The 20,131-nt window shown below is 38.3% G+C and overlaps 1 protein-coding gene across 2 annotated transcripts; it reads right to left on the reverse strand.

The window, feature by feature from the left end:
- Window positions 1–220: 220 nt before the first annotated feature.
- Window positions 221–20,005, reverse strand: LOC131840732 (transmembrane emp24 domain-containing protein 5-like). Of its 2 annotated transcripts, none has more exons than XM_059188924.1 (6): window positions 19,677–20,005; window positions 17,514–17,690; window positions 15,575–15,650; window positions 9,832–9,985; window positions 7,779–7,836; window positions 221–365 (listed from the first exon to the last, which is right to left on the reverse strand). In XM_059188924.1, the coding sequence occupies exons 1-6, from the start codon at window positions 19,815–19,817 to the stop codon at window positions 327–329; spliced, it is 645 nt and encodes a 214-aa protein (XP_059044907.1). In that variant the 5' UTR covers window positions 19,818–20,005; the 3' UTR covers window positions 221–326. The 2 variants fall into 2 exon arrangements, with proteins under 2 accessions (XP_059044907.1, XP_059044906.1); XM_059188923.1 differs by lacking the exon at window positions 221–365 and adding an exon at window positions 6,336–6,846.
- Between the last annotated feature and the right edge of the window lie 126 nt (window positions 20,006–20,131).

Genomic DNA, 20,131 nt, shown 5'->3' on the forward strand with positions numbered 1-20,131 from the left:
CATCAACAATCTTTCTCTGCACCACTCATGGTTGCCTGGTAGATAACGCCGCAAGGTATTAAGTCCGCCATATGTACATATTGTTTTTGTGCATTAACGTTAAATAAATAAACAACCAATATATTTTTATTATTTATTTTAATAAATTTCACTATTAAATTTATAATACAAATATTTGACTACATTTTCTGTTATTACGTATATATATATATACCTTTATAAATATAAACTTTGAAGTCAAATTTATATATTCCGTCATACTCGTGAACTCACGTGACCTTTTTTCCGGACTACTCTAATGCTGTTGGCCGCTGGCCTTTACAGCTTCACCGGACGATAGGGGGCGAGTGCAGATGCATATACATCTATAATAATAATGAAAATTGTAATCACTAAACATACAATATCTTTATTTTGTAGCTTTCAATATACATATATTTCTAACCATCACTTCAAAACTGTTATAATATAATTAAACAATAATTTTTTATAATATTTCTATAATATTATTACTTTTTTATTTTAAGTCAGTATTTTGGCGCAAAAGTTATTTCACTTTTTTAAAACGGACTACAGGCAACGGAACAAAATCAAACAGCTATAATATTGAGACAATATTCAAAGTGGGACATTAAACATAAACAACCAATACATTTTTATTATTTATTTTAATAAATTTCACTATTAAATTTATAATACAAAATTACAAATATTTGACTACATTTTCTGTTATTACGTATATACCTTTATAAATATAAACTTTGAAGTCAAATTTATATATTCCGTCATACTCGTGAACTCACGTGACCTTTTTTTCGGACTACTCTAATGCTGTTGGCCGCTGGCCTTTACAGCTTCACCGGATGATAGGGGGCGAGTGCAGATGCATATATATCTATAATAATAATGAAAATTGTAATCACTAATCATACAATATCTTTATTTTGTAGCTTTCAATATACATATATTTCTAACCATCACTTCAAAACTGTTATAATATAATTAAACAATATTTTTTCATAATATTATTACTTTTTTATTTTAAGTCAGTATTTTGGCGCCAAAGTTATTTCACTTTTTTAAAACGGACTACAGGCAACGGAACAAAACCAAACAGCTATAATATTAAGACAATATTCAAAGTGGGACATTAAACATAAACAACCAATATATTTTTATTATTTATTTTAATAAATTTCACTATTAAATTTATAATACAAAATTACAAATATTTGACTACATTTTCTGTTATTACGTATATACCTTTATAAATATAAACTTTGAAGTTCAATTTATATATTCCGTCATACTCGTGAGCTCACGTGACCTTTTTTCTGGACTACTCTAATGCTGTTGGCCGCTGGCCTTTATGCCCAATTTACACTCAGCCCGAGTGAGCAGCGCGAGAGTGTAAACACGAGTGGAAACACTTCCCATGCCATTGACGCTGCCACTCGCGCTGCCGGCGCTCCCTCGATTGTCGGTTTTTCGTGCGCGAGTCAAAGGACTGGCAGCGCGAGTGGCAGCGTGTTTTTACATGCAGCCCTCTCGCTCAGTTGTCGCCCGGCAATATTTCCGGCAGCGCGAGTGGCAGGGGAAGCGGCTGAATGTAAACGTAGCATTACAGCTTCACCGTACCGGTGGCGAGTGTAAATGGCACTCCAAACCAAAGGAAGGACTTATGGAGCGGCTGAAGGCCAACTCCCGTCTGACGGATACAACGTTCGTCTGAGGGCACCGCTAGGGTTTTCAACCTCGGCTCAGGCCGTCGTAATATCGATCCCCGTTTAAATTGGACGGGGAATCGATCCCGTGAGCTCACTAGTAAGACGCCCCTTGTTGGGTCTGAATTATACAACACAATATTATTATAACTACATTGTTCTTATCTCATAATCTATACATAATAAATAAAATTGGAGTGTCTGTTTGTAATACTGAAATAACCGTTTTTTACTACATGCATATGGATATGGATACGGTACATACACCAAAATAACATTTTTTTACAATTTCTGTCTGTCTGTTTGTTCCGGCTAATCTCTGAAATGGCTGGACCTATTTTGACGGGACTTTTTTTGGGTGGTAACTAAGTAATAAGGAGTAACTTAGGCTACTTTTATTTTATAAAAATAAAGTTAAATACCACGCGGACGAAGTCGCGGGAACAGCTAGTGTATATTTAAATTTTAAATACCTACATTGTGACGATACTGATGAGTCATTTATAACTGACCCCGCTTAGTAAAAAAAAGTTACTCCTTATAACATCAGTTACCTGCCAATAAAAGTCCCGTTAAAATCGGTCGAGCCATTTCAGATTAGCCGGAACAAACAGACAGACGGACAAAAATTATAAAAAATGTTATTTTGGTGTATGTACCGTATTTATATTCATATGCATGTAGTAAAAAACGGTTATTTCAGTATTACAAACAGACACTCCAATTTTATTTATTATGTATAGATTAACATTGTTCTTACATCTCATAGCCTGTAATGCATATTTAAATTATAAATACCTACGTTGTGACGATATACTCCGTCATACTCGTGAACGGTCGTTCACTAGTATGACGCTTATTGGCAGTGTTAACTGTTTTATATTAGGATTACCCTGTTGTAATTCTCAAGTTTCTTACGTATGAAATTTTAAATATATTTGTGACTAGGTATACTGAAGGGTCAATTATATTAATTTACTTAGATGTGCACGCGGATTTACTCGCGTGAATTTTATAGCCTACATGTTATTCGGATAAACTATATTATTGTAAAGTTTCATCGAAATCCGTTCAGTAGTTTTTGTATGGAAGAGTTACATACATGCATCCATACTCACAAACTTTCGCTTTTATAAAATTAGTCAAATATTCCGTCATGATCGTGAACAGCCGTTCCCTAGTATGACGCTTTTAAAACTCTACTGTTGTACAGTACATGTTTACAGTAAGATATTCCGTCACAGTCGTGAATACCCGTTCCCTAATATGACTCTTCTTAAAACTCGACTTTTGTACAATACAGGTTTACAGTAAGATATTGTGTCATACTCGTGAACACCCATTCCCTAGTATGACGCTTTTAAAACTCGAATGTTGTACAATACTTGTTTATAGTAAGAAGCTTTATATATTATAGATATTATGTCATACTCGTGAACACCCGTTCCCTAGTATGACGCTTTTAAAACTCTACTGTTGTACAATACTTGTTTATAGTAAGAAGTTTTATATATTATAGATATTATGTCATACTCGTGAACACCCGTTCCCTAGTATGACGCTTTTTGGAAATCGACCGTTGTAAATACAGTATAAACTAACATTTCTAGTTCAATTGACGTATGTATAACATTTTTTAGACATTAACAAGTTAAGATATTTATAATTTTGTACTTAAGTTATTTTCACTAATTGATATGAGTGCATTATTGCTTAATTTGTGTAAACATGCTTACAGCCTGCCTGATGGTAAATGGTAACCGTTGTTTATATACATGATTTAATTTGCGTATCGGTAATAGCAACGAAGCTTGCGGCCCGCCTGATGGTAAGTGGTAACTGTCGCCTACATGGACAGCACTATGGATATTATGTGACACCCGTGATACCACTCTGTAAATACCTTCTGTGCAATATGTTCTCCTGGTAGTATATTAATCCTTCAACGAGAATGGTAATAAAGCTTACGTCCCACCTGATGGTAAGTGGTAACCGTCGTATATATACATGAACAGTACTACAGAGATCAGGATATCATGAGACCCTAGATATCACACCTAAAGAGTGGTCATTCGTGACGACTAAGATCTCATCCGTACTATGTAAATATACTACTATTAATTCACGCTCCGAACCTTCTATGAATTCATGTTGTCCTGGTACTTTCTCTGTACGATATGATACTGGTAATAAAGATTATGTCCCACCTGATGGTAAGTGGTAATTATAACCTATATAGGCACATGGACAACACCACAGACATCACGTTATCACGTGACGTCTATATCACACCTAAAGAGTGGTCATTCGTGACGACTAAGATCTCATCCGTACTATGTAAATATACTACTATTAATTCACGCTCCGAACCTTCTATGATTTCATGTTGTCCTGGTACTCTACCTATATATGACACTTTCAATGAGAATGTTAAAAATATATGTCCAACTGATGGTAAGTGGTAACTGTCGCCTATATACATGTACAGTACTATGGACATCACGTTATCACGTGACGCCTATATCACACTTAGAGTTGTCATTCCTGACGACTAAGATTTCATCCGTACTGTGTAGATCGCTCCGAACCTTCTATGAATTCATGTTGTCCTGGTACTTTGTCACACGTTAACAGAGAATGATAATAAAGCTTACGTCCCACCTGATGGTAAGTGGTAACCGTCGCCTATATACATGAACAACAGACATCACGTTATCATAACACCCGTGATATCACGCATGCGTTGATATTCCAGAGTACATCTTATGTCACACCTCTTATTTCATTTGGATTGAACAAATCCTGGACCTTAGGTAATACAAACAAAAAATGGATAACAGGTCAGACAATACTATTTTATATATACATACTTGCTTTGAACAGTCAATAGTACCTTTTAATAGTAATAATAACTCTGGACAATTCACACAGCGCCATCTAGTCCCAAGCTAAGTAGAACTTAGTACTAGACAACTGATATAAATACAATAATTAATTTGAAAAGAATACGAGCTGAGTTTCTTGTCAGTTCTCATCTCGAAATCATTCCGAACTGACGGTAGATTTGACATATCATAAGAGTCTGTAATAGACCTACATGAATAAAGATATTATGTAGATATACATATAGATTTTCTTTCAGCGATCAGTATGTCTATAATCGGATTGGTTGGCAAATGGCAATGAGTCTGCAGACCATTGAGTGCAAGACTTCTAAGTAAGAACTAGAGATTTGCTTGTCTAAATCCAGTCGATATGTTCTTTTCTATAGAAAAACTTAAAATCCATAGCACTGACAATATTATCTGATTACACTAATAATGAGTGCGTAGCGATTTCTATGTTGATTATCGCATGCCTCTTACTTGTTACACTGTAATTATTTATATACAAAAACATCTATTAAAAAGAGCAACACACAAGTTTCTTGCTCATTCTTCTTGTGATGAGTCTGCGTTCCGAATGAGCGGTAGAATCAAAATATGACTATTCAAAAGTGCTTGTAATGAGTTTATTTGAATAAAGATTATTTCTATTTTCCAAAAAAACAGCAATATTCATAATATTAATACAAGATTTAAAGACAAACTTGCTGTCCCCAAGTATCGTTTAGAAAAAGTTAATAGGTCTTTTATGGGAATAGGTATAAAAATTTACAATAAGATACAAAAGGATATGTTGGAATTACCCGTAAATAAATTCAAAACATCTGTTAAATCATATTTACTGAACAAAGCCTATTACTCACTAAACGATTACTTGAATGACGAGTGTGCATGGCAATAGTTGTTCATGCACTGAATTTTCATTTAATGTTAGACATAGACACCTATATAAATATACATTGTAAATAAACTGGCTTTAAAAAAAAAGTAATTCAATTGAGTTTCTTGCCAGTTCTTCTCAATTGGATCTATATACCGAACTGGACGGTAGGGAAAAAAATAAAATTATAATGTAAAAATTTGACGTTCATAAGCGGCTAAAATGCCCTACATGAATAAATGATTTTTGAATTTGAATTTGAATTTCTATTTCAGACATTTTGGGAGGTTGTCAGTTAGTAACCTCTGAGCTAGTTCATTGGGGTGGACACTCAGCCGAGCCTTGTAATTTGAGCATGTGCAAGCAAGCTCCTCTAGTACTGTGGGTAAATGCGATGAGATGTATTTCCGAGTTGGTTATAAACCATGGTGCCCTAAGAATGGTCTTCAAGATAGCGTTCTGAGACCGTTGGAAAATGTATAGAAAAATTATTTCCTTCAACATTTACATATAGAAAACACCCAGACCGATACATACAATAAAACTTATGAATACAAAAGAAATTGTAATAAATAATAATAATAATGAGTTATACCAAAAAGTCTGAACAAACACCTAGTCACGTTGCATATCCCCTCCTCTACATTAGACCTATTACAAAAAGCCGTCATACTAAACACATGCCGAATAGTCAGAAAATTTCTATCTTCATCACATAACTCATCCATGCTTGGCTAAGGCCCGCGTGTTTGAATATATTACCCCCATAAAAAGGGAGATATAATAAATATATATATATATATACATATATGTAATAACAATAATAATAATAATCTCAGGACAATTCACACAGCGCCATCTCGAACCGAGTTAAGCTAGCTAAAGCTTGTGTTACGGGTACTAGATAACTGATACAAGTACATAGATAATTTTTTTTTTCGTTAATACATACATATTATTCATAGAAAACACCCAGACCGATACAAACAATCATACTCATGAATACAAATGTTTGTGCCGTGCGAGGAATCGAACCCGCGACCATCGGACGTAAAGCGGTATGCTAGACCGCTAGACCACTGAGGTCGTCGAATAAATACGAATAAAAAAAATAAATACATCCCACGACCATGGAAAGTAAAGTGGTGAGTTAAATCGCTGGACCACCGGCCGATAGTTCTATATGCATACTGACTGTTAGTTTTGTCTACTTATACTACTAAACCGTGCTAGAACCAATGGCTAACCGATCTTACAGCTACGGTTAAATCTTTGGTTATTATCGCGAACTTAACTTAGGTATGAACCTCTTGTAACTGCTGTGGCCATCTTCGAATAAACTCCTCACGAAAAACACCTGGAACAGAGAACAGAATGCAAAAATATATTAACTAGCTATACCCGCGACTGCGTCCGCGTGGAACAGACAGACAAAAATTGTAAAAAATGTTATTTTGGTGTATATACCGTTGTTAGGGAATTTACTCTCTGCTACCAAAATGTTAGGGAAAGTACTACGTATATATATAGGGAAAAATATGTGGAAGCGTCTGTCTCGTACCTGTATGGTTCTGCGGATTTCTTGGGCTTCAGGGTCTCGAAGGTATCTTCGCTAGCTTTCCAGTTTCACAGTAGGTTTAACACAGTTCTAATTTGTTTTAATTCACAACACAAATGCGCGCGCGCGTCAAGGCCGCTGTACGGTCAGTTCAGTACTGTAGGTAAGAGAGGGGAACAGAAACCGCGGGAACACAAACTAACGGACTCTAATATAATAATCTATGCTTACGATGGTACAGGGTAGATTTTGAACAACCGTATTTATATTCATATGCATGTAGTAAAAAACGGTTATTTCAACATTAATGGCACATGGCATATGTTATATCAACGACGGTAAATACTTTATTTATTTGTCAAATGTAATCTTTAAGATATATATATATCTATATCTCAGGACAATTCACACAGCGCCATCTAGACTCAAGTTAAGCTAGCTAAAGCTTGTGTTATAGGTACTAGATAACTCAAACATAGGTATACATAGATTATTTTTTGTAAATACATACATATTATACATAGAAAACACCCAGACCGATACAAACAATCATACTCATGAATACAAATGTTTGTGCCGGGCGAGGAATCGAACCCGCGACCATCGGTCGTAAAGCGGTGTGCTAGACCGCTAGACCACCGAGGTCGTCGAATATTACAAACATACACTCCAATTTTATTTATATGTATAGATTAGTGCATTAAAATTTGAATAAATAAAAAAAATCGTACCTGTGTGATACCAACGAACAGCATCAGCAGTATTTGCCATATCGACCACGTCAGCACCCTGCAACAGAAGTACTACTTGTACAAACTCATTTCAAATATATTTTTTATACTAAGATGTTGGCGAACTAAGTAACTAAGTTACTAAGATGTTTGTTTTATACTCTGATGCTTACCATCCGATGGGCCACTTGATTGGCCCATCTGATGGTAAGCATCAGAGGTGACTCTTAAGAAACCTTAATATAACCTTCTTGAAAACCCCATGCTGTAGTCTCGGCAGGTAGTTCATTCCACAATGTAAGTGTACGAAGAAACTCCTCTGAAACCACTTTTTTTATTTAGGGGTGGACTATCGTCAGGTGCTTGGACCTGTAGCACTGCGACCTACATAGATCTATTGTGCTCGCCCTTTTTCAGAGTTCGCTACCTAGACCCGTCAGAGACAAGAATTGAAGGATATTCTTAGGAGCGATGGTTTTTATCTCCTCAGGATAGAGTGTATATACCAAAGGAGATATTGTTTATGCATGAGTGGGCTAACCATATAGGATGTGTAGTGGCGTTTCCTCTTCTGCTTGACAAAAGTGTGTTGTAATATGGCAATAGTTTTCATGTTCGGGATTTTCATTTAATGTTATACATAGACACTTATATAAATACCTATGCATTGTAAATAAACCGGATTAAAAAAAAAAGTATTTCAATTGAGTTTCTTGCCAGTTCTTCTCAATTGGATCTATATACCGAACTGGACGGTAGGGAAAAAAAATATAATGTAAAAACTTGACGTTCATAAGCGGCTAAAATGTCTTACATGAATAAATGATTTTTTGAATTTTAATTTGTATAATAATAAACTATAATAAAATATAATAACGATACTACTCTAATATTTTTTTTCGGACTACTCTAATACTGTTGGCCGTAGCTGGCTTTTATACAGCAAGAGCCCACGACGGCCAGACATACGTCATATTAGTAAACGTGAAAGTTGTTGTATAGAAAATATCTAACTTAAAATTCATAGCGCTGACAATATTATCTGATTGAACAGAGATTAAGTGCGTAGCGGTTTCTATGTTGATTGTCGCATGCCCAATCCTTGTTAATGTAAATATAATTAAATCAATATTTATTCAAAAGAGCAACATACAAGTTTCTCGCTCATTCTTCTTGTAATGAGTCTGCATTTAGAATGAGTGGTAGAATAAAAAAACTTGACTATTCAAAAGTGCTTATATTAAGTTTATTTGAATAAAGATTATTTCTATTTCTAAAAGTAAGCTATTGCACCAAAGACATAATTATAATTCTATAATTATAATTCCCCAACACAGGTAAGAACGATCCCCAAACATGAAACCTGGATCGTGGTTCCTTTAGCAGGTACCAGGTAACAGAGGTATAAAATTTCATAGAGCAGCGCAAGTTATAATAATGCTACGAACAATATATGAAAATATGGAGTTTCTTAAAATAACGAATTTGATATGATTTTTTTACACCTTTGTTACCTGGTACCTGCTAAAGGAACCACGATCCAGGTTTCATGTTTGGGGATCGTTCTTACCTGTGTTGGGGACACACATACAACAACTCTCACGTTTACTAAAATGACGTATGTCTGGCCGTCGTGGGCTCTTGAGCTATTACAGCTTTACCGGACGATAGAGAGCGAGTGCAGATGGCACTCCAAACCAAAGGACTTATAGAGCAGCTGAAGCCCAACTCCCATCTGACGGATACGACTTTATTTATTTATTTATTTATTTAACTTTAATGCACAAAAACAATGTGTACATATGGCGGACTTAACACCATGCGGCGTTATCTACCAGTCAACCATGAGTGGTGCAGAGAAAGATTGTTGGCGGTGCACTAATATAAATGAGTAATGTTAAAAAAAAAAAAAGATATATATAAATATAAAGCAAAATATTTAGTCTGAGGCCACCGCGACGGATTCGAGCGTCATCTCAGGCCGTCGTAATTTCGATTCCTCGATCGGTCGGAGGGGTGCTCCGATATATTGTAAGTGAAGATGAATGAGCACCTGGAGCACATGTCCTCGGCGAGGTTCCGGTCGCGTGCCTCGTGCGCCGAGTGTAGTTCCTGCAGACGGCGCGCCGTCGCCACGTGGTCCCGCACGCGCGTTACGCACTCAGATATGTCGCGGACACGCATCATGTACGTCTCTGCTGCGTTCCCTACAAACAAACAATGGGTTTGAATTGAATTTGAATGATTTTAGGGGATTATTTGCTGATTTTTAAACTTTTATATTTAATATAATATACATTATTTAAAAGTTAGTTTTACCTAAGTGCCGTTTGACGAAAGTTAGTAATTCGTTTTATGGAAATTGCGTAAGGTTTTACAACAAACTGTCAGAGTCTGTACAGTGGACCCCCGGTAGTCCGACAATCATTTTGCAGGGCAGTGTCGGACTATCGAATTTGTCGGATTATAGAGTACTGCCTAAGACCCCTTATAATCCGATTTTTTTTACAAAAGAGTACCTTGTAATCCGACAAATTATAGATCCAATGATGATTCTATATATTATATACATATACAGTGGACCCCCGGTTACCCGACAAACGTTTTGCAGGGCAGTGTCGGACTATCGTATTTGTCGGATTATAGAGTGCTGCTTAAGGGTCCTCTGCTTACAGTCCGGAATTTTTTACAAAAGAGTATCTTGTAATCCGACAAATCACAGATCCAGTGATAAGATTCTATGTTATATATGTATGTATGTATATGCACTCTGAAGTATATTGTCAAAGTAATATTCAATAACAAATAATAGACAATGTCGGATTACAAGGGGGGCCGGATTAGACAGGGGCCGGATTACTGCGGGTCCACTGTATTCAATTTGCCAGAAAACAGAATTCAAATGTTTTATAAATTATTTCCTTTGTAAAAAAGCTTATTATAAAAATTGATGAATTTATAAATGATAATAATGTTTTTGTAGAAAATATCTAACTTAAAATTCATAGCGCTGACAATGTTATCTGATTGAACAGAGATTAAGTGCGTAGCGGTTTCTATGTTGATTGTCGCATGCCTAATCTTTGTTAATGTAAATATAATTAAATCAATATATATTAAAAAGAGCAACACACAAGTTTCTCGCTCATTCTTCTTGTGATGAGTCTGCATTTAGAATGAGTGATAGAATAAAAAAACTTGACTATTCAAAAGTGCTTATATTAAGTTTATTTGAATAAAGATTATTCCTATTTCTAAAAGCAAGCTATTGCACCAAAGACATAATTATAATTCTATAATTATGTATTTGTTTCATAGACAGATGTGGGGCATTTGGCAATTTTAATTAACTAGGTGTACTCGCGACTTCGTCCGCGTGGAATTTAACTTTATTTTTCTAAAATAAAAGTAGCCTAAGTTACTCCTTATTCAGCTACCGGCCAAAAATGTCTCGTCAATATCGGTCCAACCATTTCAAAGATTAGCCGGAACAAACAGACAGACGGACAAAGTTTGTAAAAAAATGTTATTTTGGCGTATGTACCATATTTATATTCATATGCAAGTAGTAAAAAACGGTTATTTCAATATTACAAACAGACACTCCAATTTTATTTATATGAATAGGTAACAAAAAGGTGTGAAAGCTGCCTCTACTGAAGAACGCGGGAAAGCTCCTTGTGGCGGCGCGAGTATCCTTCTTTTTCTTTTTGTTTTTCTTTCATGAACGCCTATTCTCGAAAGAGTGTATGGGCCCTTCAAGAACAGAATAGAAAGACATTTATTCAAATAAACTTAATTTAAGCCCTTTTGAATAGTCATAACATAACATTACAAGTATTACGTAAGCACATCGTGGTCTTTGCTTTGCTTATTTTGGATGACATGGGGGTGGAGTCTAGATAATGATGACGTCATCAGTAGTCATTTACTTTTTTACACAAATAGCAACCCTCACATTGTCTTTGTTAAAAAACAATACATTCATTGAAAAATGTGTACTGTTATGCCCGAGCCCAGTACAAAGATAATACTGAGCCTGAATAATTCCCTATTTACATCGTTATATAAAAACAGTTTAGACAGTTAGTCAAACCAGTCCGCGTCGATAACTCATTTCACTTGCACCTACATAGTTTGGGATAAGTTTATAATATAATAACTTGTGAAGCCACATTTTCGAAATAAACTATCTGAAATCAAGTGACTTTTGTGTTGTGTTTTAAAAAGGTTTTTTTTTTAAACCCAAACGGGGTCTGCCGCCTAACTCTGAGCTATATCTCCCGCTCTATCTTCCTCGCCATCTTTGGCGAGGTAACTTTTTTACAGAAGGAGCTTACTGCCACCCACGACCTCTCGCTACTGACCAAACTCTGAGCTATATCTCCCGCTCTATCTTCCTCGCCATCTTTGGCGAGGTAACTTTTTTACAGAAGGAGCTTACTGCCACCCACGACCTCTGGCTACTGACCAAACTCTGAGCTATATCTCCCGCTCAATCTTCCTCGCCATCTTTGGCGAGGTAACTTTCTTACAGAAGGAGCTTACTGCCACCCAAGTCCTCTCGCTACTGACCAAACTCTGAGCTATATCTCCCGCTCAATCTTCCTCGCCATCTTTGGCGAGGTAACTTTCTTACAGAAGGAGCTTACTGCCACCCAAGTCCTCTCGCTACTGACCAAACTCTGAGCTATATCTCCCGCTCTATCTTCCTCGCCATCTTTGGCGAGGTAACTTTCTTACAGAAGGAGCTTACTGCCACCCAAGTCCTCTCGCTACTGACCAAACTCTGAGCTATATCTCCCGCTCTATCTTCCTCGCCATCTTTGGCGAGGTAACTTTCTTACAGAAGGAGCTTACTGCCACCCACGACCTCTGGCTACTGACCAAACTCTGAGCTATATCTCCCGCTCAATCTTCCTCGCCATCTTTGGCGAGGTAACTTTCTTACAGAAGGAGCTTACTGCCACCCAAGTCCTCTCGCTACTGACCAAACTCTGAGCTATATCTCCCGCTCTATCTTCCTCGCCATCTTTGGCGAGGTAACTTTCTTACAGAAGGAGCTTACTGCCACCCAAGTCCTCTCGCTACTGACCAAACTCTGAGCTATATCTCCCGCTCAATCTTCCTCGCCATCTTTGGCGAGGTAACTTTCTTACAGAAGGAGCTTACTGCCACCCAAGTCCTCTCGCTACTGACCAAACTCTGAGCTATATCTCCCGCTCAATCTTCCTCGCCATCTTTGGCGAGGTAACTTTCTTACAGAAGGAGCTTACTGCCACCCACGACCTCTGGCTACTGACCAAACTCTGAGCTATATCTCCCGCTCAATCTTCCTCGCCATCTTTGGCGAGGTAACTTTCTTACAGAAGGAGCTTACTGCCACCCAAGTCCTCTCGCTACTGACCAAACTCTGAGCTATATCTCCCGCTCAATCTTCCTCGCCATCTTTGGCGAGGTAACTTTCTTACAGAAGGAGCTTACTGCCACCCAAGTCCTCTCGATACTGACCAAACTCTGAGCTATATCTCCCGCTCAATCTTCCTCGCCATCTTTGGCGAGGTAACTTTCTTACAGAAGGAGCTTACTGCCACCCAAGTCCTCTCGCTACTGACCAAACTCTGAGCTATATCTCCCGCTCAATCTTCCTCGCCATCTTTGGCGAGGTAACTTTCTTACAGAAGGAGCTTACTGCCACCCAAGTCCTCTCGCTACTGACCAAACTCTGAGCTATATCTCCCGCTCAATCTTCCTCGCCATCTTTGGCGAGGTAACTTTCTTACAGAAGGAGCTTACTGCCACCCAAGTCCTCTCGCTACTGACCAAACTCTGAGCTATATCTCCCGCTCAATCTTCCTCGCCATCTTTGGCGAGGTAACTTTCTTACAGAAGGAGCTTACTGCCACCCAAGTCCTCTCGCTACTGACCAAACTCTGAGCTATATCTCCCGCTCAATCTTCCTCGCCATCTTTGGCGAGGTAACTTTCTTACAGAAGGAGCTTACTGCCACCCAAGTCCTCTCGCTACTGACCAAACTCTGAGCTATATCTCCCGCTCAATCTTCCTCGCCATCTTTGGCGAGGTAACTTTTTTACAGAAGGAGCTTACTGCCACCCAAGTCCTCTCGCTACTGACCAAACTCTGAGCTATATCTCCCGCTCAATCTTCCTCGCCATCTTTGGCGAGGTAACTTTCTTACAGAAGGAGCTTACTGCCACCCAAGTCCTCTCGATACTGACCAAACTCTGAGCTATATCTCCCGCTCAATCTTCCTCGCCATCTTTGGCGAGGTAACTTTCTTACAGAAGGAGCTTACTGCCACCCAAGTCCTCTCGCTACTGACCAAACTCTGAGCTATATCTCCCGCTCTATCTTCCTCGCCTTCTTTGGCGAGGTAACTTTTTTACAGAAGGAGCTTACTGCCACCCAAGTCCTCTCGCTACTGACCAAACTCTGAGCTATATCTCCCGCTCAATCTTCCTCGCCATCTTTGGCGAGGTAACTTTCTTACAGAAGGAGCTTACTGCCACCCAAGTCCTCTCGCTACTGACCAAACTCTGAGCTATATCTCCCGCTCAATCTTCCTCGCCATCTTTGGCGAGGTAACTTTCTTACAGAAGGAGCTTACTGCCACCCAAGTCCTCTCGCTACTGACCAAACTCTGAGCTATATCTCCCGCTCAATCTTCCTCGCCATCTTTGGCGAGGTAACTTTCTTACAGAAGGAGCTTACTGCCACCCAAGTCCTCTCGCTACTGACCAAACTCTGAGCTATATCTCCCGCTCAATCTTCCTCGCCATCTTTGGCGAGGTAACTTTTTTACAGAAGGAGCTTACTGCCACCCAAGTCCTCTCGCTACTGACCAAACTCTGAGCTATATCTCCCGCTCAATCTTCCTCGCCATCTTTGGCGAGGTAACTTTCTTACAGAAGGAGCTTACTGCCACCCAAGTCCTCTCGATACTGACCAAACTCTGAGCTATATCTCCCGCTCAATCTTCCTCGCCATCTTTGGCGAGGTAACTTTCTTACAGAAGGAGCTTACTGCCACCCAAGTCCTCTCGCTACTGACCAAACTCTGAGCTATATCTCCCGCTCAATCTTCCTCGCCATCTTTGGCGAGGTAACTTTTTTACAGAAGGAGCTTACTGCCACCCACGACCTCTGGCTACTGACCAAACTCTGAGCTATATCTCCCGCTCTATCTTCCTCGCCTTCTTTGGCGAGGTAACTTTTTTACAGAAGGAGCTTACTGCCACCCAAGTCCTCTCGCTACTGACCAAACTCTGAGCTATATCTCCCGCTCTATCTTCCTCGCCTTCTTTGGCGACGTAACTTTTTTACAGAAGGAGCTTACTGCCACCCACGACCTCTGGCTACTTACTGTTATGCCCGAGCCCAGTACAAAGATAATGCTGAGCCTGAATAATACCCTATTTACATCGTTATATAAAAACAGTTTAGACAGTTAGTCAAATCAGTCCGCGTCGATAACTCATTGCACTTGCACCTACATAGTTTGGGATAAGTTTGTTAATATAATAACTTGTGAGACCACATTTTCGAAATAAACTATCTGAAATCAAGTGACTTTTGTGTTTTAAAAAGGTTTTTTTTTTAAAAACCCAAACGGGGTCTGCCGCCTAACAAAAAAAAGTAATCATGCGGGGAGGTAAAAGCTTTGCTTAATTTAGCTGACAAGGGGGATGGGGGTAAATAATTGTAATAAATCTGCTTACGTCATACTTGAATGGCGCCTATGTATAAAGGCAGGTATTAGTGGGAAATCCATCTCACCTAACTCCATCTCCTTATCATCATCATAGTCCTTCTCGGGGACGTCTTCTGTGTCTATCATGAGGTCGAAGAATACCTGAAACAGTAATATCAGAGTTGGTAAACTTTTTGTTACATTATGAGTAAGCCGGGCCGGCGGAAACGGACATGCAACGCATGTGGGCGCCTCGTCGAAGTGGGCGCCATCGCGAGATTCGGATGTATACTATAATTTTATTATATTTTAATAAAATTATAGTATATATTACATATCCGAATCATCTGTAGATTACTTAAACAATTTTAATAAATAATGTAACTTAATTATTAATACAGAGTGTTCAAAATCTACCCTGTACCATCGTAAGCACAGATTATTATATTAGAGTCCGTTAGTTTGTGTTCCCGCGTCTTTCCTTCCCCTCCCTTACCTAGTACTGAACTGACCGTACAGCGGCCTTGACGCGCGCGCGCATTTTCGTTGTGAATTAAAATAAATTAGAACTGTGTTAAACCTACTGTGAAACTGAAAAGCTAGCGAAGATATCTTCGAGACCCTGAAGCCCAAGAAATCCGCAGAACCATACAGGTACGAGACAGACGCTTCCACATATTTTTCCCTATATATATATAAAGTATTTTCCCTAACATTTTGGTAGCAGAGAGTAAATTCCCTAACACAGAGACATAAACCGCGCTACGACAAAATATGCATGCGGGCGCTGAGGACCAGCGCCGGCCCTGTGAGACAGATGCTTGCGAGTGTTCATCATTGCCTTGCCTTCATCCTATTACTTGTGGTCGGCGCGGTATGTCATTCTCTTCCACTGCTCTGCGTGTGTTGCTCTTGCAAATTCATAGCGCTGACAATGTTATCTGATTGAACAGAGATTAAGCGCGTAGCCGTTTCTAAGTTGATTGTCGCATGCCTAATCCTTGTTAATGTAAATCTAATTAAAAAAATATTTATTTAAAAGAACAACACACAAGTTTCTTGCTCATTCTTCTTGTGATGAGTCTGCATCCCGAATGAGTGGTAGAATAAAAAAAATGTGACTATTCAGACTTATATTAAGTTTATTTGAATAAAGATTCTTTCTATTTCTTTTAAATAATTGTTGTAATTTTGCATTTTTGAGTTGATATATGTGAATACAAACTACCAATTAGTACTAATTCATTAGAGTCTAAATATTATATACACAATCAACTGGTTGAGTAACTAAATACAATTAAATCATTCATAGTGATAAGAGCAGACCAGTCCCTACAAGCAGCACTCGTTCTCGAGTATGACATAATGTATGTAATAATAATAATAATAATAATAATAAGGGGCAAGAGGGAGTAATCTGATTAATCAAATTCAAAAATCATTTATCATGTAGGACATTTTAACCACTTATGAATGTAATATTTTTTATATTACAATTTTTTCCCTACCGTCCAGTTCAGTATATATATCCAATTGAGAAGAACTGGCAAGAAACTCAATTGAACATATTTTTTTAAAAGCCAGTCCATTTAGTTTAGCTCTAACCGCGACTTTGTCCATGTGGAATTTTATTTTATTTTTCTAAAATAAAATAACATTATTGTTAGGGAAACTACTCTCTGCTACCAAAATGTTAGGGAAAATACTATATATATATAGGGAAAAATATGTGTGGAAACGTCTGTCACGTACCTGTATGGTTCTGCGGATTTCTTGGGCTTCAGGGTCTCGAAGATATCTTCGCTAGCTTTCCAGTTTCACAGTAGGATTCACAGTAGGTTTAACACAGTTCTAATTTATTTTAATTCACAACACAATGCGCGCGCGCGTCAAGGCCGCTGTACGGTCAGTTCAGTACTGGGTAAGGGAGGGGAACAGAAACCGCGGGAACACAAACTAACGGACTCTAATATAATAATCTGTGCTTACGATGGTACAGGGTAGATTTTGAACAATTATAATTACCGTTTTCTGACTGAAAGTGCTGAAGGTGTTATCAAAACAAAAGCGGTAGTCCCCTTCCAGGGTGGCGGTGTGCCGATGCGAGTTCTCTGGTTTCTTATAATCAGCTACGATGACCAGACCTGCGGGGTCGGCCAGCTGGAACGATATATCTAGCTCTCCATGTGTTGCATCTATTACCTGGAAAGAACAATTACAATGACAATCCACACAGCGCGGGGGAAGGGGATTGTTAGTAATAGTAATAGTAATAATAATAATAATAACATAACACAACCTGCAAAATACGATAGCCGAAAAAATAACAAAATATAAAGAATTACAAACAGAAATAACCCGACTCTGGCACTTACAAAAAGTAACAATAGTCCCAATCGTCCTCTCAAGTACAGGTGTCGTACCGAAACACATGCATCAGTCACTAAATACCCTGAACTTGCCCCCTAATATATACTGGCAAACTACAGAAGGCTGTAGTTCTAAACACATGCCGCATTGTTAGAAAGTTTCTACAGACAGATTAGGCCTACATTTGTAATATGGTATATCCACCTGAAATAGAACATAACAAGATTACCGGCAAAATTTGAGAAAAAATAATATAAAAAAAATAATAATAATAATCTCAGGACAATTCACACAGCGCCATCTAGACCCAAGTTAAGCTAGCTAAAGCTTGTGTTATGGGTACTAGACAACTGATACATATACATAGATTTTTTTTGTAAATACATACATATTATACATAGAAAACACCCAGACCGATACAAACAATCATACTCATGAATACAAAGTTTATGCCGTGCGAGGAATCGAACCCACGACCATCGGTTGTATAGCGGTGTGCTAGACCACAGAGGTCGTCAAAGTAATGTGGATTGATAACCCCATTGGTAGCAATGTACCATGTCAGGTCGACCTCCACGCGGTTCCCCCTGGATACCATCTTGTTAAATTCCTGGTGAATTTGTCACGATGTGCTAACTGACCTGAACTCATGCTCATCTTATCATCCTCCACTGGTGCCCCGCCAGCGTATACCGTTAGCGCAGGCAAGTGCACCATTCCATTATCATGCGCAAAAAAAAATACACAGCGCCATCTAGTCCCAAGCTAAGCGAAGCTTATGTTGATGGCACTAGACAACTATCTACATATACGAATAAAATTGGACTCTGTTTGTAATATTGAAATAACAGTTTTTTACTACATGCAAGTGAATATAAATACGGTACGTACACCAAAAAAAAAAACCACTTTTTACAATTTTTGTCTGTCTGTCTGTTTGTTCCAGTTAATCTCTAAAATGGCGGGACTAATTTTAACGGAACTTTTTTGGCAGGTAACTGATGTAATAAAGAGTAATTTAGGCTACTTTTATTTTAGAAAAATAAAGTTAAATTCCACACAGATGAAGTCGCGGGAACAGCTAGTACTTAATACTTATTATACATTCTCCCAGATCAAAAAGAAACAATCATACTCATGACTACAAATGTCTGTACCGTGCGAGGAATCGAAGCTGCTTCCACAGGAAGTGAGACGGTGTAAACTAAACCACTAAACACTTGAAATTGAATACTGAACAGAATTTTAATAACTCAGAAGTCGAATTATCTGCCAATTTCGGTGATACTTCCATAGTACTTATAATACAATCAAGTTTGAACCCCTAGCGGTGCTTTCAGACTAAAGTTATATCCATCAAGCGGGAGTTGGCCTTCAGCTGCTCCATAAGTCCTACCTTTGGCTTGGAGTGTCATCTGCACTCTCCTCCTATCGTTCGGTGAAGCTGTAAAGGCCAGCTGCAGCCAACATCATAAGAATCCGAAAACAAAACTTGACTTTAATGCTTATGTTTACATTCAGCCGCTTCCCCTGCCACTCGCGCTGTCGGAAATATTGCCGGGCGACAACTGAGCGAGAGGGCTGAATGTAAAAACACGCTGCCACTCGCGCTGCCAGTCCTTTGACTCGCGCACGAAAAACCGACAATCGAGGGAGCGCTGGGTAGCGCGAGTGGCAGCGCCAATGGCATGGGAAGTGTTTCCACTCGTGTTTACACTCTCGCGCTGCACACTTCCGTGCTCACTTCCCTGCCCACTTGGGCTGAGTGTAAATTGGGCATAAATTAATGTTTTAAAGGTTATGAAGAGATAACTATACCTGATACTCTATGTCGATGATTTCATTCGGAGACACTTTCTGGAAGAAACAGTCCATTTTCCCAGCTTGTATCGTAAATGTTATATCTTTTTCGAACGCGAAAACAACACTGAATATCGTGATTAGAAAAATGTACCGCATATTTTCCTGTAGTACGTCCGAAGCAAAATTTCTGTGATCTAAAAGGACGTAGCGAACGAACCGTGTTATTTTTAGCAACCACAATGGTCGGTTGTTTATTTATATTGTATTTTAAATTTATACGATACTCGTTAGAAAATAAAAACGCAAAAATAAATGTAAATAAAGAAAAATAAAAATGACGTTCAGCTTTTTTTACATTATTATTTTAATGGGCTTTAGATACACAGAACATTGTGAGCAACACACTAAAACGTAAAAAGCCGATTTACAGTAATCAAGGTATTAAAAAAGTGTATTTAAAAACCACATTA

Source organism: Achroia grisella, unplaced genomic scaffold, assembly GCF_030625045.1.
Source record: "Achroia grisella isolate CSIRO2021 unplaced genomic scaffold, CSIRO_AGI_Agris_v1 utg149, whole genome shotgun sequence".
In the NCBI taxonomy this organism is placed as follows: domain Eukaryota; kingdom Metazoa; phylum Arthropoda; class Insecta; order Lepidoptera; family Pyralidae; genus Achroia; species Achroia grisella.